The following is a 27,112-nucleotide window of genomic DNA, read 5'->3' on the forward strand; positions in this document are numbered from 1 at the left end:
AATATTAATGTTAGTCATTTTAATATTGGTAATATTTTTTCCATTATAAAAGGAAAATTTTCACCATTAACACAGTAATATTTTTCATTGCATGATCACATTATTCCATATTCACTATAAATTAATTTATGATCACATTATTCCATATTCACTATAAATTAACATGTTTCCTATACTTTAATTTATTGGTAACATTTTATGTAACAAATACTAACTATTGTTTTTACACAATTTGCACTTATTCCTTAGACTATTATTAAAGAGTCACCCTTTACATATATTTAGGATTTATTAGAAAATGTATTAATATTGAAATAATCTCATTACTAATTAGAGGACTTTTCTTAGTTTCTCTTATTTTATTTATGAAAATGATCATTAGTGAAATAAAATCACAAAATGGTCTTGGTTTGCGATCATAAAAATCACTAATTATATCTGCTAACTTACCCCTTTGTATCTATTAAGAAAGCTGCAGAGTAGGAGTGGGGAAGAGAGGACGAAAGAGAATTGTAAGAAAATAAAAAGGTGGGGAGATACGGCAAGATAATAGAGGTCTGGAAAGGCAAAAGTGCTAAAGGAGAAGAAAATAGCAGAGGATATATATTATTAATTTTATTAATTTTAATAGTAGTAACCTTATAGTACATTTGCCCCTAATGATATTGGTGAGGATGTAATTTCATTACAGAATGGATCATTCCGTCCTTTATATTAGTCAGATAAATTGCTATTTACAGTACCCTATAAACTAATCATTCAAGTTACTATTTATAGCCTTGAAACTAGCCAGACTAAGTAGTATTTATAGTCTATATTATAGTATGTACATACTTTATCTAATTAAGTTTTTAATAGGAATTCATAGTGCAGCTTTTCATTGTTTATCAATCTAGCTGCAATTGTCATTAACGAAAATCCTCTCAATGATTTGTGCAAAAAAACAAACATTTAACTGCAGATAATATTTCCCTACTGGAAATCTGACTAATGGGAAATAAACATTGTTTTAGTAGACTTGTGTTAAAGGATGTGCTAATCCACACGGAGGAATTAATAGTCAGGGAAATATAATTTCTATTTAATAACTACTTCTAACTAATATAATTAATTAACTACTCACAAAGCTAGTTACTGCTTAACCCAAGGAATATAATTTTTGTATTCTAAATTAACTCTGTGGTAGAAGTATTTATAGTTACTATATACTATTTATTTAGATTAGAGGAAATATCTTAGAAATGAGATGTGTGTACAATCATACACACAATACATGCAGTATAGTAACTTTCTAGCTACTTATACACATATACCACCAGTGCTGTAGCTAGCGCTCCCGGGCGCCTAGTTCAGGCCATGCCCCCTCCATATGATGTCACGTGGAGGGGGGCGTGGCCTGTACCCAGTGCTGGCAGCAGGTGATTACAGCAATGCCTGGAGTATCCTCAGGGTGCTCCAGGGTGCTGTAAGCGCAGCGTTGTGACCATTTGGAGCGTCGTAAGGATGCTCCAGGCTGCATTACTGCAAAGATTCTGGCAGCAGAGTGATGTTACAGGCACCCTTCTAGCTAGATGCAGGAGCTGTTGGAGAGTGGTGGTGGCGAGCGGCATGACCACAGAGCGCTGCGATCATGCTGCTCGCACACCCCTAGTTATGGCCCTGTATACCGCTATTCAGTCATACAATATTATATTCATATCACACACATAAACAAATCATAGATGCTTATTTCAGAAAAGATTACAAGCAAGATGTGGCTTCATTGAAAGTATTCTACTGTATATACTCTTGAAAGCAAAAGTTAATAAAAAATAATATAAAACAGTGAATAACACATCATCACATTTCCTTCAAGCTATACTTGCCAACCTTTGGGCTGCCCCCTCTGGAAAGAGGCAGCGAGATCAGCATTGCAGTAGTGGGAGGTGCTGGTAATGTGGTGATACACCATTCCGGGAGAGTAGGTAACTGTACTTTAATCTATTAGCATACAGAGTAATACAATACATTACATTATTTGCCTGTTTCATATATATGTGTGTCTGTTTGTGTCTATGTGTCTTGTGTATGTGTGGAGAGAGATAAAATTGTGAAAGATAAAGCACCAACCAATCAGCTCCTAACTGTCATGTTACAGGCTGTGTTTGAAAAATGACAGTTAGGAGCTAATTGGTTGGTGCTTTATCCCTCATAATTTTATCTCTCTCCAAGCTTTATTCAATCTCCCACTAAGTGTCCATTACAAGCTTGTCAAGCACCATTTTGAGTTTTACCACACACTTAATCCTAATCACATAACAATATATGATATCTCAAAACCACAGGTTTCCATATGCTACAAACACTGAACAAACAACTCTGTACTCCATAAAATCTAATAAAATCACAACACAGTTTTAACTGTACCATATTTTCTTACAAATAATCTGTGTAATATAACTATACTGTAGATTTAACTTTCAAACTCCATTAACATAGCTACTGTATACCACAAAATTCCATAAACTATAAACTATATGATCTCACAAAATGAAATTAGATGAAATTAATGTGTATAATCTGGGTCATAGCAAAATCAACACCATTCTCTTTCCTAACGTTACTGTTTGTAGAATTAATACTTAATACAGTCTCCATTGTTACTATATATATAAATATATGATAACTCAAAGCCTATCCACATACTAGAAGGTGAAGGGAAACAAGTTCAAATAAACCCTTGCTGCCCCATTAAAGAATTATACTTGAGAGGCATGACCTGTCAGCCATACTGAGTATACACAACTACATGTGGCTGTGGCCTCACAAATGCTAAGCAACTTGTTTTTGAACAGTTCCACTTTTGCCAGTTGCCATTTACCGGCTACTGAACTGGTTCACTGAGGAGCCGTTCCTGATGGGTATTCTCCCTGCTAGACCATCCCACAGCTTTGGGTTTACACCACCACCAAAGCCAGTGCCTGAAGTGAGAAGGCTTCCAGGCGGATTGTCCACGCTGCTGCTACAGGAACCCCCTCCTGCTGCTACCACCTATATTTCCTTGGTTAATCTCCTCCTACCATTTGCTGCTCTCAACTGGAGCTCAGACCCACTACTCTGGTACTGTGGCTGTCAGAACTCCTGTGAGTCCCAGCTGCCCCTGTTGCTTGTGTTGGAGCTGCCTGAGACTTGCTGCAGTTTACAAGATTTGGTCTTTTGCTGCTGCCTCCTTAGTCCAGTTGCCTCTTCACCTGCGGCTCTCAATGTCACATCCTCTCTCTGACTCTTTCCTGGGGACTCTGCTGATGACTCCTGCACCTGCTCTTTCCACCACATAGGAAGCTACAGCCTGCTGGGTCCTGATGAGTCCTGCTTCCTGCCATAGCAGTGCTGCCTTGCTCACCTAAACCTACTGTATTGCACCTATTGTAGCTGCAGTTATTGCCCATGGAGGGCTTGATACTTTGAAATCCAACTGATTAAAGGCTGGAGTGGTTGTCTCTGTATCAAGTCTCCTTACCCTTTCCACACTCCTGACTCACCACCTTCATCCATAGAAGCCTATTGCTCTCATATTACTTACCATAGCCTGCATAGGTGTCTCTTCTCTCCCTAACCTGCTAGCCTACATGAAGGCTCTCTTAATATGTATGTATTATGAATGTATGTGTAATATGTAGCTACTAATAACTAACTGTTCTGGTGCTACTATATGTGGGACTCTGTCTTAGCTGAATGCTGTTTTCACAGTTGTGGACCCATCCTATTTTAGTGTACAGGCACAGGCACATAGATGTTTTCACTAAACACAACACAGATCCCCTCAGTGGCTCTTACCTGCTTTCTCACCTTGTGGGGTCAGCTTAATTAATTGTGTCTTTCTTAATTCTTGTGTACTCCATTTATCATTTCTGAACTGCCTGCAATGTTTACCGTTAGCCCACAACTATCCTTGTCCCTCTCTGGTGCCATGTGACAGTTGCAATATGTAAGGCTACTTAATGGGGGCACGTAACCTCTGCTAGCCTTTGTCCTAGCCATGCTAATTACTTCCGTGGAATCTTTTATAAAGATTTTCCAATGAAGAAGGGTAAAAAATAGCATAAGGGAGATTACAAAAGACCATTCAAATAGTCCAGTCCCCTCGTTCTGATCTCTACTCTTTTCTGAAAACCACACCCTGACCAGAGTGCACTACGCCCTCTCCTCTGTTGGCTCCTGCCTCTCCAGTACCAATGGAGCAGGCAGCACCGGCAACTGATTTAACCACTTTGGTTCTTCAACTTCACAATGAAATTAGTGACATTCTCAACAATGTCCAAACCCTTCTTTCTAAAGAAAATATGCAAGACCTTGAGTCTTGACTACAAGAATCTGTACAGTCTCAACTCACAAATGTTGATGTGGATCTGACACATCTTGATGCGAGAGTCTCTACCTTGGAAGAGGAAAAACACAAGTCTGATGATCTCCTTAGGCAACTAAGTAGCACTATCATGCAACAAATCACTGCCATGAGGGCCATGCAAGTAAAACTGGATTACCTTAATAATCGTGGCCATTGCAACAACATATATGGGTACGGGGTCTTTCTGAGGCTGTTCCTGGCCACATCCTCAATTATACCCTTAGTAAGATATTGAATTCGACAAAGCTCATTGGGCTCTGCACCCGAAAAGTCAGACAGGCGACAGACCTCATTATGTGATCTGTCAACTCCTTTACTTCTCCCAGAAAGAGAATATTCTTTGAAAGGTGTGGAACCTTGGTAGGGTGGGATTCATTAGCCACAAATTGGCCTTCTGTGGAGGAAACATTTGTAAAGGGTTCAATGCTACAGATGTATTTGGTAGCCCCTGGCTGCCATCACCTGATTTTTATCCTTTTTGAAATTTGGTTGCAGTAGTTGGAGGAGGGGAGGTGTCTGCTTGTCAAATGTACTGTCTTTAACCAATTATTTACAATAGTTAATATTTACATTCCCAATCAGAGTCAGCCCAATTTTCTCAATATTATTTTAGAAAGGATTTGTTCTTGTGATTGATGGAGACTTCATTTGGGCTTTAGATCCCCAAACATGACACTTCTGTGGGGTCCATTACTTATCTGAGCCAAACAATGTGTAGAGTAAGGAATGCTTCATAAAATAAAAAATCGGTGATAGAAAATATTACATCAAGATGGAGAGCAAATTACATAGAAAAAGACTGCACAGTTAGAGATGAGATGGATACATAAAATAAAAATGAGTGACTCCTTTTCTGGACACACTAGAGACATGATTTTATATGAGGAGCACTTTGGTTTTGACTCTGATCTTCTCGCCAAGTTTAATCTCAGAAATAGGCAAAACATGATTTTTCATGGGAATCTGTGTCTATAATAGATTATGTTTTGCCTCATCCTGAGATCTGAATTTGCCAGGAAGATCAGATTTAAAACCAAATCGCTAATCTCTAGTTTTTCATCATAATACAATAGCAAAAACATACCCAAAATGGAGTATACATTTTTATTGTTTGGAGTTGACATTTGGGATCTTGGACTTGCCCCTTTTTACTAAGGGATGTTTTTGAATTATTTGAGACACTTTCAGCTTTCAGTCAGACTGGTTGTGCCTAACTTGAATATTTATTGATTCTGTTACACTATATTTTTTTTATTTCTCTCATTTTAAATGTGATAAAAATACGAATTTGAGAAGGAACCATATATAGCATAAGAATAATCCTTTTATGAATGTACTTTTGTTTCACTGATACCAATCACCCTATGTTAATATTTAACTATATTTAGTCTAGGTAGTAGAAGAAGTATATCATATGTGTATTTATAATGGGTGCAGGGTGTGCAGTGCAACTGGATCCCTGGGTTCCACTTCTATGGCTTGAGGTGCACTTAGCTGCATACTGACTGTCTGTTATAGTGATAAATAAATAATTAATTTTAAACCTGTTTGTTTTATTCGTATGTTATAAACATCTGATTATTTTTTCTGAGGTTACCAGTTCTACTTTATTAATCTGTGACATCCTTGTGGCTCCTCCCAGATACATGCATATGTGCTCTCTCTAAAAGAATGAGTAAGGGAATGCCTAATAACAGTTCTGTGTCATAGATGCATGTTTTATGTTTGTACCCTTTCAGCACCATCTTCTTGTATTTCAACTTGTACCTTAAGGGTTGGGGAAACCATTATATCTCCTTAGGCTGCAGGTATAGGGTACCCTTTGGTGTTGCCTATTACCCCTGAATCCCACCAACACAAATTATTTCTTCAGAATACATACAGTATTATTTTCCATTAGTCTTTTGTTCCATCTAAGATGTCAAATTAAATTTTAGTAAATTGGTCAAAAAATGTTTTATTTTTAATAACATGGTCTAAAAGCAAATGTAACATTTCCTATTTTTCTAAGCACTACAAATAAATAATTAGTAGTTCTTACTTCAGCATTAAGCCACCTTTACAAAACTGGAAAAAACTATGAGGTATATTTACTAAAGTTAGAGATGTTAGAAGTGACCATATCAACCAATCAGATTTTAACTATTATCTTCTAGAAGGTGCTAGATAAATGTAAAGTAGAATTTGATTGGTTGCTATGGGCAACATCTCCAATTCTAAAAACTCTCCCTTTAGTAAATATCCCCTAGAAGTCTACATTTAGGTTTTCATTAAAAAAAATCTAATAATGCATGTTTAATTTTATTATAATTTTAGCCCTCTCTATTTAAATGCTTGCAATGTATAGGAATAAGTCTACCACTTTTTAGTGCAAATAAATTTTTACTAGTTTATAATAGGGATGTGCAGGCTCGGTTCTACTCGGTTCCGTTCGGTTCTTTTTACCGGATCTTATTGGGTTTCAGCTGTCACGAGTTTTGGATAGCCAATAAGATTCGGTAAAAAGAACCGAACGGAACCGAGTAGAACCGAGCCTGCACATCCCTAGTTTATAATAAACAAATTAATAAAAACAACAATTTGGCTGTATATATTACAGTCTACAGACACATAGAAAATAGAGACATCTAGATATATATATATATATATATAATTACAAAATCCTAAAAAATTGTCTCAAAATAAGTCAAAACAAAACTATTGCAAAAAAAACCTAATAATACTAATAATGCTAGAAAAGGAAAGAAAAAAAACTTGTTAAGTTAAAGAAAAGAAAGAGAGACAAGTGCAGAAGAAAAGAGAAAAAAAGAGGGGTGGGAGGAAAATAAAGAAAAAAGGAGAAAGGGAACAGCTCCGAATCCCATAGAAAACATAAGAGAAAGAAAAATGAGACCTGCAAAGTACAAGAGAACCAAATCAGTGCCGAAACCAGGGGACCAAGGACCCAGAAGGATCTACAGACTGTAAGGAGGTATTAGGAGAAGTGAGATGCGATAATATCCCTATAGGTACCTGAGTCCTTGAAATCCATCCAGCGGAATCAAGTATCCCTGAAAACTGCATAGTTCCCTTCCACAGAAGATAAAATATCTTCCATGTTCATGTAGAAGTTGATTTTAGTAAAGCAGTCCCTAACCATGGGAGGAGAGGAGGAGCGCCACCTTACCGGGATGACTGACTTAGCAGCGTTGTTTAGGTGACACAATAGGAATTTTTATATCTCGATGTAGGGGCGGGGGACAAGTGGAATAACCAAAACAACGGGTCAGAAGGAACCGGTTCTTCTATAATAATAGCAGAAAGTTTAAGAACCTCCGACCAAAATGGGTGGAGATGAGTACATTGCCACCATATGTGAAGGGGTTGCCAGGGGCGTTCCCCACCAAACTCCAGATCCAAGTTCTAGTGAAATGTAGTAGAAGGAGACTCACATCTTCTGAAAGAAAATTATATATCAGCAAAATAGTATGAGAGGGGGCCGAGGGACCAGCACATAGGAGTTCGAAAGGCGTTAGAGTGGCATGAGGGGTATCGGAGGAGCCAAGCGAGTGGAGGAAGTGGTGCACCTGTAGGTATTGCCAGTATTCTCCCCGAGGTAAATTCCATTTGCTCTGTATATCAGCAAATGACGCAATTTTGCCCTCACTCACCAGCTGGCTGACTCAAAAGAGGCCCACATCTAACCAGTAACGAAAAGCTTTGAGGTTCAACCCAGGAAGAAAATTAACATTCGATAAGAAAGACAAGTACGGAGAAGTCGTAAACAAGATAGAGGGATTATTTCATAGAGACCTCTAACAAGATAGCATATCGCCAATGGTAGGATGGGAAGAGCTGGGGGAAAGGGAGCCATGGAACTATGGAAATGGGGATATTTAATACCTGTTTTTCTATCTGAACCCTTTGCTTTGGAGTATCAGTTGTAGAACATTCCAGAATTCTGGAATTATGCAGGAAGCATAATTTGTTAGGGAACATGCGTAGTAGTACCCCTGAATATTGGGGAGCCAGAGACCACCTCTATGCTTTGTCCTGTAGAGCAGATCTAGTTTCAGACATTGCTGGGGTATCCTAATAAATAAAGTTTGCAGAAGATACAGAATCTTTGGTAGAGAATTCATTTTTAAAATGCCTAACCTCCTGAATCATGAAAAAGGTCTAGCTCTCCAAGATCGCAAATCTGAACATATTTTGGCTAAAAGGGGAGTCAAATTAGCTTCAAACAAATGACCAAGGTCTCTAGTAATGACAACTCCAAGGTATTTCAATTGAGAGGCATGCCAAGCAAAGGGAAAAGCAGATTTAAGTCCTGACAACATTTGAGCAAGTGGCTAACTAGGCAAGTGGCTAACTACAGTTTGTCAGTGTGGTTGGAAGATCATTTTAGACATTACCTGTAAATGTTCCTATAAAAATCACATTCCATATTGGTAAGGCCCCATTTCACTCCTCCCATTTGCCTCCAAACTCCTTGAGCGTATTGTCTACAACAGCCTTACCACTTTTATTTCCTCCCTCTTCCTGCTTGACCCATTTAAGTCTGGCTTGGGTCCTCTCCACACCACTGTAACTGTGCTCATGAAATTCAAGGGCCACTACTCTCTGCTCTTTTTGACCTCTCTGCTGCTTTTGACACTGTGAACCACCCTCCCTTCCTGCAAATCCTTTACTTCCTCATTCTGCATTATACTGCACTCTTTCGGCTATCCACCTACCTTTCTGACCACTCTTCTTCAGTCTCCTCTCATGACTCCACATCCCCCCACTTCTACTAACAGTAGGTGTCCCCCAAAGTTCTTTTCTGGGAACTCTCCTAATCTATATGTCCTCTCTAAGTCAGCTCTTTTGGCCTCCAATATCATCTCTCTGATGATGACACTCAGTTCTACCTCTCCTCTCCTGACCTCTCTCCTCACTCATATCTCCAACAATCTCTCTGCTATCTCTTCCTGGATGTCCCAGCACTTTCTTAAACTTAACATGTCTAAGACTGAGCTGATCATCTTCCCACCCTCCCACATAACCTCATCTTTCTCCTTCAAACCACACATTCAGTACCTCTTGCAGTCCTGTCATTTCCATCAGAAATATTTCTCATCCTAGAGGCAACTAAGAGCCTCATACACTCACTGGTTGTCTCCAGTACTGTAACCTCTTTCTATCTGGCCTCCCTAACCCCCTCCTCTCCCCACTCTAATCTGTCCTCAATGCTGCTCCCCTGGTAATTTTCCTCTCGTCTCTTGTTACTACATCTGTCTTCCCACTCCTGCAAGTCCTACACTGGCACCTTTCCCTTTCAGAACCCAATTAAAGCTTCTCACACTCACTTACAAAGCCCTCACCCAATCTGCTCCTCCCCTTTAGACTGTAAACTGTCATGAGCAGGACCCTCTTCCCTCATGTGCTTCTCCATTCCCTAAAGTAAACTATAATATATTACCTACAATAGCACCTAACCCTTGGTTGCTGCCACCCTGCTGCTTATTATAATCATGGATTCAACAATGTTTATAAACTTTGTCCTTGTCCTGCATTGTTTTGTACTATAAGTCACTGTTTTCTTGGTTTGCTCATTTGTAAGGTGCTGCAGAACTTTATAAAAATAAAGTATAATAATAATAATAGACATAATTGCATGATATCAGCTGCAGCTTGGAAGCATGTAACTAAATTAAATGATGCTGAAATCTAACTCATCTGAAACTAATGCATTTATTAGTTGTCTACGGTATGTGTTACTATTGGATGCTAATGCACTAGGGTATGCTCATACCACTTTTATTGCTACAAGTTAACTCATTTATTTTTTACCTGTGCTTTTTATCTATGGTAAACACCTTGGTTGTCCTCCCTCATACTTTGAATGTTTTTCACTATAGAGATACCCAATTGTGTTGTGCACCCACTAAAATTTACTTAATCTCATTAGTCTTAGTTTTCAATCTATGCAATCAGCCAGATCATATTGTTGGTCAAAATAATTAGAATACACAAATAAAAACAATATGCATATACAATTCATTTTACTTTTAATTTGCTTATTTGGTATTTTATAGATTGATTTATGCACGGCAACATCAGTCCTTGCATGTCATAAAAATTCCAAATTGCTATGTTGAAGTCTATACAACATACCATTTATGTTCAAGACAAATGATTTACTTTGTACTGATACCTCCTACCATAAAAAAGAAGAATCATAGTGCTGTCACTATACATAGACAAACCAGTAAGCCTGACTCCATTTACAGTCTTCTTGATTTAATTTAGTTAAAGGCATTTTATTATAATACCTACTTCAGTCCACATTATTGCAGTTAGGAAATACTGTATGTCGGTAAAGTAAGTGGAAAAGGAATACACCAAAACAACTCAATATGCAAATAAATTTGTGTAACAAAGTAATGAAATACCATTGTTTTGTGAAGTGAAATATTCAATTTAAAATTCATCAGTCCATATCTGACCAATATCATTTTAATAAATTATTATGATAAACTCAAAAAAATACAGAATGGATTACACTGTTACATTAATCTAATACAGTTTATAGCATTGTAACATAAACATGCAGTTCTCAACCCTGTCCTCTAGGCACAACTGTGCAAGTCTTGCGAAAGTATCACTTTGATATAATAATCAATAACTCATCTATTCCCCTGGAAGAGCAGCAGAAAACATTACCTGTCAGTGTCCTATTAGTATAGGGCTGAGAACCACTGACATGAATGATGATATATATAGTTTACAACACTCAAAAATGACAAATATTATAATATGAATGCGTTAATTTTGCACAATGTATACTATATTTAACAACAAGTGATAAACAAATTGTGATTTATTCTGCACAACACAATTTATTATACAATGCACATAAGTAACTATTGCAAATGATATACAGTTTATATCCTTGTCATTTATTTTAATTATTAAACAACTTTCTTATACTTAGATTCAATATTCAGACATAGTTTTAAAAGAATTTACTTTATGTTGAAATAAAAGAATAAGTCAGTACAGCTAAACATATTTTAAACTGTTTATTGGGTTTGGCAAGAACAAAACTAGGACATTTATTTAAAGTACAATATACTGAACTTTCAAGTGAATAATTAGTTCATATTTACCTGAGTTTCGCTATGTAAGTATTTGCTGAAAGCAAGCTTCCATGAGGACATTGCTTTACTGCATATGCAAAAGATTACATGAGAATTGTTTTCACTATGACTATAAATCACATGTGGTAAAGGAGGGTATATTGTAGCTGGCACACAGATAATAAAGATGAGGAACATTTTTAAATCTGTTCTACTACAATAATCATTTTATTCCAGGGTTGCCTACCCTCCCGATTATAGCGGGAGGCTCACAATCTTTAATGAAGCCTCCCGCTGCCCCGCAAAATGTACTTTAATGCCCGGTTATTTATTTATTTTTTAAGCCATCGAACTGCGCATGCGCAAGTCCAGGAACACTGCGGGCAGGGCCTGTATGAGGATGTCATGATGTCGCTTACGTGACGCCATGTTACTTAAAGGCCGGCCACCGTGGGGTTGTGATTAACGGAGGCCGGAGAGTCAGCCCAGCTGTGCATGTTGAGAGGGCACCGGCGGGCAGACTGTTGGTGGCGGCGGTATCAGCAGCTGTATCAGCGGCACAGGTCGGCCCCCTCTCTGATCAGCAGCCGCTGCCACACACTGTCACCAGACTGACAGTGGGCCGGAGATGTCAGTCTGGTGACTGGGCCGGCCACTGCAACATGTGACAACAGCATATGGCCCCACCCCCTACCTTTCCTCCCTGGGGCTTCTCGCAGTTCAGAAGAAGTGCTGCAGGACCCGCTCCTCCTCCATGGTGGCCACACAGCAGTGTGCAAATGACCCAGCCAGCACAGAGCAGCACACATATCAGTGCTCTGTGTACTGGGGGCTAATATGGGACACTGTGTGTACTGGGGAACCATGGGGGCACTGTGTGCACTGGGGGGGTACTATGGCATTGCACCATATATAAAAGTAACACATGATACAAGATTGCTGGATTTGACTATACAACCTCTGGTAGTAGGCTACCCATAGAAAAACTAGCTCTGGTGGTATGCTGCTCTTAGTACTATAGTTTTCACCTGCCACTGCAGGACATGCCCCTGAGTGACAATAGACATGCCCATATGTGAAACTAGACATGCCCTTTGGGCGGAATATGACACGCCCCCCAGCAGCTACCACCTAAAATCTCCCTGAAACTATTTTTTAGAAGTAGGCAAGTATGTTTTATTCATCATTTTTCCATATAATTGTGTACTGTTTGCTTACAGAATTTGACCTTAAGGGGTTGTCCATAGCAACCAATCAAATCCTAGCTATTATCTTCTAGAAAGTGCTAGATAAATAAAAAGTAGAATCTGATTGGTTGCTATGGACAACATCTCCACTTCTAAAAACCTGCACTTTAATAAATATACCTCTAAGTGTTCCCAGTCCTATTCCAACAACACCCTTAAGCAAAGTAGAAATACAATTTACAAACACAATGTGAAATGGTACTGCACAGGATGGAGAAGCAAGGGTGAAACCTATAGACTGAAATGCTAAATTTTTCCGCCACTGCGGAACAGGCTTTTCAGTCATAAATAATCCTTAGTGATTCAAATTAGTTTCTACAGTACAACATAATACAATATTTTGAAAGTTTTAATTGCTCTTTCTTAACACAAACTTATTTTATGTTACTTATGTTATGACTTATTTCTATAAATATTTTTATATAAAACATAATTCAAAAGGAAAACTGTTATGAATAAAATAATATTTGAATGCTAAATAAAAATATATTATTTCAACTTAATTTGATTGGCAGTGATATCACTGTGCTTTGTTGTGGTTTAACTTGAAAATTGAAACAGATAAAAATTTATATCCATATACAGTATATCACCACTGCTATATTTTCCATTTACAATGATAGCTCACAAAAAAGTTACAACATATTAGTAAGTAGAGCATGTTTGGCAGTAGACACAGTACCTTTGTGTGATTAAAATAAAACATCCTTAAACATTTAATGCCCATTTTGTTTGTTGTAGATGCAGTTATGTAACATATATGAAAAATTAATTCTGTATAAGTTAATGCTGTGTGTGGCTCACTGTATTTTACTAAGAGTACATATTTTACAAAGCATGTCAGAGGAGCACAGGTGGAACCATTAGTAATCCAGCAACTGGAAATGCAAAAGGCCACCACACATTGCAGTTCCCTGTAAACAATGGTAACTTTACTGACCAATGTTTTGGAAATGCCATGTACCATCCCCGTACTCAAAATCATGTTATAAGAAATAGAGACAATAATATCTCTGACATTTTGATCAGTACAGGTTGTACTTTGCAGAAAAGTCCAGTGTAGTGTTTTTATGGTATGCCAAATTAGGTTTCTGGGAACTATAGCAGTAGCATAATTTAGTAAGTATACGACAGATCCATACAAAATGCAAGATAAGACTACAATTGGCCTTCAACTTTAAATTTATCTGTCCAACCGTCCAACTAGTTGGCTGGTTGAAACAAATGACAATAGACCATTTGCTCCAAAAACACTGGAAAATGGACAAAAATGGTTGTTCAGACAATTTGTGTAAACCCATTTTATTTAACCAATTTGTCTGACCAACAATTTGTGTCCATTTTCCCGAATTTTGTAACAAATGGTCAATTGTCATTTGCTCCCATAAATTACCAGATTTTCATTCCAACCCGCCAACTAGTTGAATGGTTGGAAATATAATCTTAAAGTATATGGCCAGCTTTAACAAACACCAGTACTGTAGATTGAGTAATACTGTATGAGTTATTTCTAATTGGTTAAATTGAATAACTGATGTGGAAAAACACAATTAACATGAGTTATTTAATCCAGCACATATTACAACAAATGGACATTACAGAGAAAATATGAGAAGAGCAGATGAAAAGCATAAATTGAAATGTAGGATTACCTGCAAGTAACATACACATTCATTTTTTAGTGTATTTTATATATAGCTTTTAGGATCAAAATAAAATTTTTTTTTAGAAATCGTTCATGCCAGGTCTTTTCAAGTCACTTTTTCTATGCTTATACACATGGATAAATAGTAAAATGAAAAAAAGTGCAGAAATGGTAAAGATAAATTGTATTATTATTTTTCTATAGTGTATTCCTTCAGGAAGATTGTTACCTTCTCTGAATGAAAAATATAACCTTGCAAAACAAAATAGAAAATACCATTAAATAAGAGATCAGTGAAAAAAGCACCATAATCTTCAAGTTTTAATAGAGGATCCACATGGACATCATTTCCTGCAATTCTTGTGGTTTTAAATTGACTTGAGAGGTGTATCCCAAAAGGGACCAATGCACCCAGAATTGGGAATCACCACTGCTCTCAAAAAATCCACATGCACATAGGAATTTTTCACAAGCAGTGTTGAAAATAAAGCCATCTTCTTCCATTCTCCAAAGCACCTGAAGTGTATTTTTGTTTATAAAAAAAAAAACATAAAATGCATAAGGCATTTCTTGAAAAATTATTAGTTTTCTAATCTAAAACACATACACTCTAAAAAATATATATTGGAAAAAATGCTGAATAAAATAATGAGATAGTTCTCGAAAAATTACTTTTTTAAACATTTTGAAAAAATATAATATGGCAAAATAATAGAACATTCATTTTGGATGTAGCCTAATGAACAATTGGAAATTATTCTCAAAAGTGGAGTACAGAGGAAAACAATTAAAATCTTACACTTACATATTTTTACATACTTACCTGCATTTATACAGAGATAATTCTTAAAAACAGAGGTATAAATAAGTATCAGAAGAGTAGAGAAAAGTAATATTTTTATAAAATTAATAATACCAAATATACTGTACATTTATGTTTTCAAGAGGCATCTTGATATATGGCAACCTGCAGCAAGGAGTCCCAGCTGAAACATGCAAAAAACAGAACTGCATAGAAGACTAATTATTTCATACTGCATTTGAAGCATGAAAAATGATATCCGCATCATATACAGCACCCCACTTCTACATGTGGCTTAATAGTAAAAGTAACTCACAGAAAAGTGAACAATTGGTACAAGTCTATTTAATAGGGCATTACACTGGGCAGATTGATAGAGTTTGGGAAGAAAATTAAAAAAATAATAATATTATAAGAAAAATCTTGAAAAAAAAATATCCATACAGACAAAGCCCTACATTTTAAAAAATGTCACAAACAGAAATATGCAAAAATCCTATTATAAGGCTGATAGGGTTGATGAAGGGTCTCTAATACTATAGTAAAAGGCATTCACATTTGTTTTATACTCTGTGTACGCCACTCTACTTCAACCTAAATCTCTTAGTCCAGTTGATCTATTCTCCTGAATCATTGTTAACAAATTTAAGATGTGTTTCTTGCTGTTCAGCTATGTGCAATCCACGTAGCATTCACAAGTGAATAGAAAATCACCCAACAAAATTTGCGTAATTAATCCAACCATATGCAGCTTATATACACACTATAGGAAGTGAAATACCAAGTACTTGCAAAATCATATATAATGCCATAAAATAAATGAGTTTTGATAGCTCTCTGTTTAGAATGGACATTACTCATGTGATAACTATAAATCAAATAATCCCTTTTTTCAAAAATTGGGACTACAATGAAAGAGAATACATATAAATTTATTTATGGAATATTATACAAGACATAAATAAAAACCATTAATAAAACTCATTCCAATGAATAAAATGAATTCAGGGATAATTGGATGGACAACACTTTATACATATATGAAATATATGATATAAGCCCTCTGGGTCATACCCTTTATTGGCGGTGGTGTGAGCAAACGTGATAGTAACTGCCCATTGTCTGGATCCAAGGCCAGTTTAGCATCACACCACTTACTGTAGCTTTTAGCCTTTAATCAATGGAGAGATATCCAGAAGCAAGAGGTTGTTTTTCAAAAAGGATTTAATAATCCAAAATGTGTTGTGTGGGCACTGTGCTGCAGACTTTGAGGATCTGGGATTTGGATGACCTTCAACAACCCCCTGCTTCTGGACATCTCTCCATTGATTAAAGGCTAAAAGTTAAGTGGTGTGATGCTAAACTGGCCTTGCATCCAGACAATGGACAGTTTGTATCACGTTTGCAAACACCACAGCCAATAAATAATAAAGTGTTGTCCATCCAAAAATCCCTGAGTTCATATCCATTGGAATGATTTTTATTAATGATTTTTATTTATGTCTTGTATAATATTCCACAAATAATTTTACCTGTATTTTCTTTCATTTTAGTCCCATTTTTGAATAAAGGGATTATGTGATTTTTAGTTATAACATAAGTAACGTCCATCTGAACAGAGCGCTATCAATACGCATTTATATTTTGGCACAATTCACATAGCATGACAGCAATTCACCTCATAATGATAATGATTCAGTCCTCAAGGCATTCATATTCTATATAATAAAAGCAAAACCATTTTACTTTATAAATGTTAATTCATATGTAAGACAAAATGGTCATTGACACATTAGCCTTGAAACACAGAAGACTCTCGTGTAATTGTTACACAGTTTGAAAACTATGGGGCATATTTATTAATTATCCGGTTCAGACCTGATAACTATAACTGCTCATTGACACTTATTTGTGGTACAAAGATATTAAGGATCATCAGAATTAAGTAAATAAACACATGCAGCTGCAGGGATATTATAGGATCCCAACCCTATGTTAGAAGTTAGGTCTTGGCATATGCAAACACTTTACTTCTGGGTTTGGGACCTGGCCAGCTACTGCGCATGCGTAATCAAAAGACTGCGCATGTGCGACTTGCAATTGTGTAATTATCAGACTGCGCATGTGTGACTGAGAGGGGGGTCTGAAGGCAATTGCCTTCAGATAGCCCTCTCTGTAAATTGTGCATAATGTACCCCATTGACTACAATGTGTAACTCCATGTAAAGATGGCATTAGCTGAAGGTTCAAAGCTTGGTAAAATTTATATTTTAGCAGCCACCATGAATATTATGGTGACTGCTTTTGCAGTCAAAAATGGGGACCACAACAGATATCTCTGATTTCTGCTGCAGTACTCCCTAGATTCATCCTTGGGATAATTGCGCCAATTCTTGAAATTTGTAGGTTATTACATATAGGCCCTTATGTACGTAATTTAATAATAGTACACTAGAAAGCAGTTATATCATTTACATTTAAACATTTTGCTATAAAAAAAATTTTGATAGGCAAGTTAATACATGAATTTAATATATACTGCAGCAGTTGTCAATGTATGTTTGTGATGTAGTGTATGTTTTGATGTGTGTGCATTCATATGTAGATATCATTGGGATTTATCACTGGCCTCTCAGTTTGACTTATGCATATTAATCATACAGTAAGCTGTGAAAATACCTAGCTGCTTACTACTTTTGAAACTAAAAACATACAAAATATGAGAAAATTTCATATATATATTCCAAATGATCTTTAAGAAAGCTGAAGTCTTTCCGATCAACTTGTAATAAATATTTTAGAAACAAACAAATTAAATAAATCTGGAGTGAGTAACTTAATGCATATCTCCATCAATATCATGTTTAGCATTATTGCAGATACTGGTATAATTATTATAATTATCAAGTAATTATATATTTTTTTTAATAACAGCTCTGCATATTGTTTAAATCTTTAAACAATAGTAATATAAATATCTGAACATCACATATAGAAACTGTGGTGGCAGCAAACACTAAACATTATTTCATTTTTCAAAATAATTTTCCCACTGAGAACATTTTGGTAAATCATAGATTATCTAAATATTATCTATATATTTTAAATATGAAATGCATTTACATATAATATAATTGTAAGTTATTTAGCAGTTCTATAATTTCACAGCACAAATAATGTTAAATGCTGTTAAATAAAAACAATTTACTTTTTTCCATACAATATCAGACCATATACTTTTGATACCACAACAATATAAAACAAAAATTTCATAGTAACATATTCCTTAACATTCTAAATATATAGAAAGTGAATTTGGTTCTTATTTAGCTAGATAGGTCAAATGCACACTTATTTCCCTGATATTTGGTATTTTAATTTTCTGTAGATGGTATGTGATTTAAGTTGCATCACTTGTTTACTTGTTAAAACCCACTATACCATTAATTAGCATAGTATTTTGTATGATACTTGCTTATGTTATGTTTACAAAAATAAATCGTATTAATATACCAGTTCATTTTATATACTAGTTTCCCTTTCTTTTAACTTAGTCTCTGCATTAGATTGCTTTTTGACAATGTCAATAGGTTCTGGGCTTTTCAAAGGTTCTGTCTCTTTCGCTATATTTTGTCTTTCGTTTGCCATCTTTTCCTTTGCCAGTAGTCTGTAATTGATGGCATTTCCAATAAATAACCATATACTTGCAACAATCACAATCACGCCACATACAAAGTACATGTATTTATAGTTTCCAGTTACGTCCACCAACCAACCTGAAAGACAAGAAATATGTATCTTTAGATAAATATGTTCCATCAAATCTAATGACTTTCACCCTTTAAAATATCTGAAGATATTTTATAAATTTGCAGTGGCTACAAATAAAACTATTATACAATATTCCAGCACTTGAAAATACTTGATGCTAAAATGGAAAGAAGAGATATTTAGTATAACATTCCTTCCTCGGAGTTGAGCATCCATTATCCTGCAGTATACATGTAGATGCCATATAAACAGCACCAGAACCACAATTGTGACACAGAAGAGTACCTTAGCTTCAAACGCTCATGTAGATGTACTAACTACATTCAAAATAACTAAATTATTATTTTCTTTAAATCATGATATATTCTCTATACTATTACTTTGTTAGCCTGAGAACTGTATAGACAAGGGATTTGCATTACTTACACAGTTATTATTAGCACAAATGTACTGTACATAATTAAATATGTTCTAGCCTCTAGCCTTACTTAGTACACAGATGTATAACTTTCAGAGGGACTTACTTTGTTATAACCATATGCTCCTGCTGCATCATAATTGGTTTAGTTAAAAATATACTTTTAAATCAGAGGTAGAGTATTTCTACTCTTTAACTACAGCATATAGAGTATAGGAGTGAAGTACCCTGATGTGGACTATGACTATATGGAGTCCTCTGTAATCAATATCACAATACAATTAACCCGAAGGGGTAAATGTACTTAGAAGCACTTTTCAAGTGCCACCACATCCTCTGCGTTTTTCTATTGGATTTGTTAAGTACAAAACTAGCTTGCATTGAAAAGTGCTGCTTTGCAAATTTACCCCTATAGATGATCCTTGACAAAGTGCATTACTGCATGAAACGCATTGGATGGTGGGATAGCTGAAAGACACCAAACCGGAAGTGCGATCGTGACCACTTCCAGTGGACATAAGACACCGACGGGGACCCAGGACATTGCCGCATTGCTGTGAAGAGGAAGAGGTGACCGCTGCCAGGAGACAAAGGTAGGAATAGGGTCAGCTAGTTAGAACCTGCCAGTGTCTCCAAAACATCGAGCAAGTGACACCGCCCTCAAAGCCTGCAACATCTACAACCCCCACAGCCCCGGCTCCACACAAATACCCGCAAAAAAGCTATAAACACATAGTGGTTAATACCACAATCTCTAATTTCATATTTTCTTCACAGCATTGCCCGGAGATATTTTTATTATCTTTATCCTTTACTTTTTATCTTAATTTTACTTTTTATTGCTTTTACTCTATTTTATCATTTTCTTAACTTTTAATTTCTCAGATCCATAGTTGTACATTTTACTCATTATACAAGCGCTCTTTTTTATACTTAAAGCAATGTTTGTAAGCCATGTACTTGTCCTGCATTATCTTATACTGTAAGTCACTGTGTTCTTGTTCTGTTCATTTATTTATGTACATTGATAGGCACTGTGGACCCCTTGTGGCGCCATATAAATAAAGGATAATAATAATAATAATAATAATAATAATACATACCCAAAGACATACTGTAGGATAATTAGATTCTTAATAAATTGACCCTAATGTGTGTCAGTGTCAGGGATATCGGGCCTGATCCACTACGGATCGCGACTGTGATCGCGGCTGTGATTACACATGCAGTCTCACTGCGATGATATGCTAACCCATTAAGTTCGCTATGCCATCGCAGCACTACATAGGGATGCCCACCTTGCCTTACACACATCTGTAATGTTTAGCAAGACTGCAAAACCATCGTTAACATCGAGTACAATCGGAGCCTCACGCACACTTGCACACTCACTGCAATGGCAGTCCCGATCGCAATGGCTAGTTTGCACACTGTGATGCATACACATGTGCAGAACGCAACAATCAGTAGATTGCGTGCGTAATCGCAGTTGTGATCCTTGCTGAATCAGGCCCATTGTAACTTTTAAAGAGATAGGTACCGAGTTTCATGATGCATTTATTTGATTGTTCAATGGTACAGTATATATTTTGGTACTATATAATGTAATCATTTTTGCTGCACTTGCTTTATTTAAATTCTATAAAATTGCTTACTCTCTGCATACATCTAGCTAATATTTTATGCAAAATATCCTTGATCTTAAACACATGAATCTTGCAACAGCTTTTCATTTGATGAGTTTCATATCTTTCAACAGAATGTTCTCTTGGGTTCCAGGAATTTTAAAGTTAATCATGTTATGTCCTTCAGCAGACTGGCTCATATAATAGTTAAAATTCCTCTAAGAACTAATATTTAATGACTGAATATAAAGCTGATATTATTTTATACACAAAGTTTACATTAATTATACTGTACTGTGTTTAAAACAAGAAGTAATATTCAACACTTTAATAAAGGAATTTATGAATTTATAGTCTTGTAATTTTATAATTCCCTCACTGGCAGGGCTGTAACTAGGGTGGTGCGACATGTGCCATGGCACAGGGCACCACAGGGCAGGGGGTGCTGATTGGGCTTGTCAATTTTCTGTTTATAATAATTTTTGCTTGTAGCTTCCTATTCTTTTATCCTCTATATCCCCTAGCTGCCCCTATCTCCTCCCTGGCTGACTCCCCCTCTATCTGACTACCTCTCTAACACATTCAATCACTTCCTCTTTTATTTAACAAACACATTTCAATATACTGTCATACCTGGGACCTTACACATGGAGCTATGTGCCCCATAATTTCTGATGGCAGCCCTGAACACAGCTACTGATTCCCAACCCGGGTGTTACCAGCTAACCTTGGGAACCTTTGCCGGTGAGTTCAGCAGCAAGTGCAGGATACATACAGTACACGGACCTCCCTTCCACTGGTGTTTGATGCATATATACTACAAGTAGCAGTCTTTCTATACCTTAAGTCGGTGATTTACACTGCCGCCTCCAGGTTTGTGCATTGCTGTTCTGATAGACAAATCCTGCTGCACGTGTCTTATGTCTCTATTTGAAAAATGGGGGGGACAATGCTCTTTCTGGCCCAGGGCACCAAAAAGTCTAGCTACGGCTTTGCTCACTGGTGTCACTAGGAGAGGACAGCACACCCTGCAATACAAAGCTGTTACAGCTAAGACTAAACGATGGGCACCTCACCACAAACACAAATACAGTAAAATCAACAAAAGATTTGTGAATAGAGACTTTTGGTTATTTTATGAAAACATTAGATTGGCTAAAGTAGAATCAAATTAATTAATGGGTTCAAGGTGTCTCTTTACCACGGTGTCACACAAGAGACATCTCATGATGGGTGAAAGCAAAGAGCTCTCTCAAGACCTTCGCAACCTTATTGTTGCAAAACATGCTGATGGCATTGGTTACAGAAGGATTTCTAAACTTCTGATGTTCCAGGGAGCACTGTTGGGGCCATAATCCGGAAGTGGAAAGAATATAATTTCACCATAAGTCAGACATGACCAGGTGTTCCTCATAAGATTTCAGACAGGAGGAGTGAAAAGAATTATAAGAGTTGTCCAAGAGCAAAGGACTACTTGTGGAGAGCTTCAGAAAGACCTGGAATTAACAGGTACAATTGTTTAAAAAAAACCAATAAGTAATGCACTCAACTGCCATGGCCTGTATGCACCGTCACCATGCAAGACTCCATAGCTGAAGAAAAAGCATGTTGAAGCCCTTTTAAAGTTTGCTGCACAACATTTGGACAAGCTTGTGAAATACTCTGAGAATATAATCTGGTCAGATGAGACTAAAATTGAACTCTTTGGATGCCATAATACACACCATGTTTGAAAGGGAAATGTCACTGCACATCACCCCAAAAATGCAATACCAACAGTGAAATTTGGAGGTGGGAACATCATGGTGTGAGGCAGTTTTTCAGCATATGATACTGGCATACTTCATATGATTGAATGAAGGATGAATGGAAAAATGTACAGTACCCAGACATCCTTGATAAATATACTGCCATTAACCAGGATACTGAAGGTGAAACGAGGGTGGACATTTCAGCAAGACAATGATCCCAAATGGAATTGGTATGATTTACCGCCCGGACCCATGCCCGGCGGTTGGAATCCGGAGAGCGGCATCCCGGCAGAGGAGGAAATCCCAATCGTCCTAAGGTAAGTATATACTAACCTATTTCTACCCCCTAACCCTCCCTTAGGGGTGCCTAACCCTAACCTTCCCCCTCAGTGCCTAACCCTAATCCCCCCTCTAAGTTCCTAAACCTAACCCCCCCCTTTCCCGCCACCTAAACCTAAGTCCCCTGGGGGGTGCCTAACCCTAAGCCCCCCCAGAGGTGCCTAATGCTAACCCCCCTTCCCCTAGCCTAAACCAAAGCCTATGGAATCTACTATCAACCGTGTTTGAAGGTTTTTAAAGTGATGATTTTGGACAACAATTCCTATATAAAAAAGAGGTTTATCCAAAAGGACTAAAACTGGACATTATTTTATAAATTGACTATTTACATCTGGATATTCATTGTGCCCTCTAAGTATTGTTTGTTGTATCTAATTTGTCAGGTTCCCACTAATAGGGGTTCCACTTGAGGTGCAGCAATCTCTGTACATCACAGCGCAAGATAAGGGCATCATCTATTCCCATATATATATATATATATATATATATATTTATGTAAATAATCGAGCGCATCATGTCTATTGTTTTCTTCCTTCCAGTCCCCTCCCATCTCTACCCATCATACTTGCCTCCCCCCCATTCCCAGTCCTCTTAAGTCCAATAGATAATGCTGTGTGCTTGTCAAGCCTAATGTGTAGGGCATGTTGGCCGGGGCGCATGCCGTGGACATGGCCACAGCGCGCGAACAAATTTAGGTCACCACATGTGGTTGATGACCTAATTTTGATCAGGGAGCGATTTATACTGTATATATATATATATATATATATATATATATATATATCTATATATATAGATATATATATGTACACAGTATACAGTGCATCTGGAAAGTATTCTCAGTGCTTCACTTTTTCCACATTTTGCCATCCACCAATCAGGCCTGTATGGTAGAGTGGACAGACAGAAGCCATTTCTTAGTAAAAAAACCACATGGCAGCCCACCTGGAGTTTGCCAAAATGCACCTGAAGGACTCCCAGACCATGAGAAACAAAATTCTCTGGTCTGATGAGACAAATATTGGACTCTTTGGCGTGAATGTGTTGTCATTATGGGGTATTGTGTGTAGAATTTTGAGGACAAAAATGAATTTATTCCGTTTTGGAATAAGGCTGTAACATAACAAAATGTGGAAAAAGTGAAGCACTGTGAATACTTTCCGGATGCACTGTAGATATATATATATATATATATATATATCGAAATAACGGCGGCACTCACAGGACTTGTATAAAGAAGTCTCACGACTCAGGAAGGTCAAAGTTCAACGTTTCAGTCTGGCGACTTTTATCAAGAACTACAGACAGAAGATACAGTGCATACCTTTATACCCAGTGACATCCCATAGTGACAATGTACACCTGCTCACCACGCTGCTGCTGGCGTCATCAACACGAGACAGAGCGCTTGCGCAATGATGCAATCGCGCACAACGTGGTTACCATGGTAAGTAACCAGGACGACTAAAAGGTAAATACACAAAACAGGCTCTGCAACGAAAGCGTGCTGCAATCCCCACCGCTTGCGCACTGGGGAGTGAGCACGCTGTCGCTGTGACAAGGCAAACACATAGCAACACCGTGTAATGATTCCTGGTAAGGTGGCAAAGCAAGCGGTGGCATACAAATTAAACACCAATGCGAATACAGAAACAACAATATGATACATGCGGGTAATAACAACACAATTTCAATGTCATAAAGAATCATATTATCGATCTTGCTACATGAGCAAGCATGTACCATGTAACATACATGATAACAACAGGTAAGTGGCATATATCTTGGGTAATATTGAAAATCAGAACCCACAGGTCAAACATGTTATCCAGATCTTAAGCAAGTGTGAAGCCAAGCAATGCATCTATAGAAATATATGTATATGAATAATCAATATATGAACTTGTGAGGATAAAATGACCTCCACATGACCAAAACTGAACAAATGAAACCTTTAGGCTCATAAATGAGTGGTTCTGACACTGCCAAGAAGGAAAAAATGTGACGTATAAAGCTGATATGAAACAAATGGCAGGTCATTAGGCTCTGACAGGTCCGCCATGTAATATAGACCGGTGGATCCTAAAGGGGATTCCGCAGTGCGCATTACAAATGATCAAAACACTGCCCAGCTGGATGTATCTGACAAGAGTCCATCCACTGTGTGGAATAAGGAAAAGTGACGGCAAATGCAAACGGATGAACATCAGGTAAGGATAAAAAGTGTTTTTTAATATTCTGTTTATTTCTATTAATATTTTTTTTTATCTGCCCACACAAATGTGTTTTTTTCTGTTTTCTCTTGGTTAACACCATATAAAATGGTGTTAACTTTTGGAAAAAAAATTGGAGAAGAGAGAAGTTTCTCTTCTGTATAAATACAATAACTGATCACTTACCATTGAAGCCCATGGGAGCGATATCACTAATATCACTTTTACAATAAATTCCTGGGTTTGACCCGGTATTTGGAAAAAGGTTACAAACTGGGTCAGACCTGGGACAGATCTCCTTCAGACCATGGCGTTGAGACAGGTTTTTCCCAGGTGGGCGCTGTTCACACTGTGCAGTGGAATTGATCCTCCAACACTTGGAGATTACATCATATCCAAGCACCAGAAAATCTGGAACTCTCCATCCTGTAAATGAGACCCGGGACAGACGACCCAGGTTACCCGTTTACACTGTAGAGTTACACGAGTCGTTCCCATGTTAAACCATGCAAATTACACTGGTTGGATTGGCAGGTTACTCGACCCAGGAATCCAACCCTGGCCCCTTTTACACCTAGCAGCAACCCGGGATAACCTGGCAATAACTCGGGAGTTTAGCTGTGGTGTAAAAGGGGTATTACAGAAGAGAAAACTCAACTAAAATTTTTTACTTCACTGTAATTTTCTCTCCTGTAGATAGGGAGAAGAGAACAAATGTCCTTTCTCCAGCTGAAATGCTGGAGAAAGAGGTTTTATGTTTACTAAATGTAAAGAATATACATTTATTAAAGCAGATTAAATATAAATTAAACTTACCAAAAGTTAAACTTTGCCATCTTATAGATCAGGGGTGAGAACCTTTTTTCTGCCGAGGCCAATTTTGATATGTATAACATTACTTGCGGGCCTGGTTTAGGCCATGACCCCTCCACATGACATCACATGGGTGCGGGGCCACAATCGCCAGTGATTACAGCAATGCCCTCTCGGGAGCTGTAAGGGCAGCGGTGTGACTGTCTGAAGCATCCTAAGGATGCTCCAGGTGGCACTCTTGCATAGATATTGGCTGCAGTGTGCCATTCTAGGCACCCTGTTAGCCAAATGAGGCTAGCAGAAAAAAGCTCTGAGGGCCAGACCAAATAATATCAAGAGCCTTATAAGGCCCAAGGGCAAGAGGTTCCCCATCCCTGTTATAGATCAACACATGAGCTGCTTTGATGTAAAAAAATTTAACATTCACACAATGATACAGGAGCTAGCAGCATAAAGTATGAAACCAGTCTTCCAGCAGGAGAACAGTTCGTGTCAAGCTCCATCCTTTAAACAATTCCTCACACCTGCACTCTGAAGAAATCCTGGTGTGATGAAATGAGTAAAGGGTGTGACTGCTGGAAAGGCTGATATATGCTGCTGGCTCCTGTATCATTCTATTGCAGTTAAAATATTTGAAGAGCTTCTTTAATTGTTAGTTAAACCTGTTAAAATATATCTATTTCATAGCCAGGAGCCTATGGCGCAGTACATGCCACCACACCCCTGCATCAAATGGTGTCTTTCACAATTTAAGTACTATATATGGGAAGGTATGTCTGCAATTCACTGTTATACAATTCGTAGTGAAGATGGCAGCATATCATGGTTTAAGCTACTTTGAACGAGACTTGATTGTATGTGCTGAAATCTACACGATATTTGCATTTTCACATGCAACAATATGGGTGTACTGCGACTACACAACATCAGGGAAGACATCCAGTGTGCATCATCTCTGTGACCATTGAAAACTCTGGATGATTGTGGACAGCATCATCTGG

The 27,112-nt window shown here is 37.4% G+C and overlaps 1 protein-coding gene across 7 annotated transcripts in view; it reads right to left on the minus strand.

Moving 5' to 3' along the window:
• Window positions 1–27,112, minus strand: part of LOC148517857 (monocarboxylate transporter 2-like) — a 284,753-nt gene that overhangs the window by 173,875 nt on the left and 83,766 nt on the right. For 2 of the 7 annotated variants that reach the window (XM_088478116.1, XM_088478117.1), the window contains exon 5: window positions 18,415–18,957. The exons of the other annotated variants lie outside the window; for them this stretch is intronic. In XM_088478116.1, the coding sequence (XP_088334242.1) occupies window positions 18,704–18,957 (254 nt within the window). In that variant the 3' untranslated portion in view covers window positions 18,415–18,703. Of the gene's footprint in view, window positions 1–18,414; window positions 18,958–27,112 lie in introns of those variants that run through there. 7 annotated transcript variants of the gene reach the window in all.

The sequence above is a fragment of the Taudactylus pleione genome, unplaced genomic scaffold (genome assembly GCF_031769625.1).
Source record: "Taudactylus pleione unplaced genomic scaffold, aTauple2 ptg000207l, whole genome shotgun sequence".
Taxonomy (NCBI): domain Eukaryota; kingdom Metazoa; phylum Chordata; class Amphibia; order Anura; family Myobatrachidae; genus Taudactylus; species Taudactylus pleione.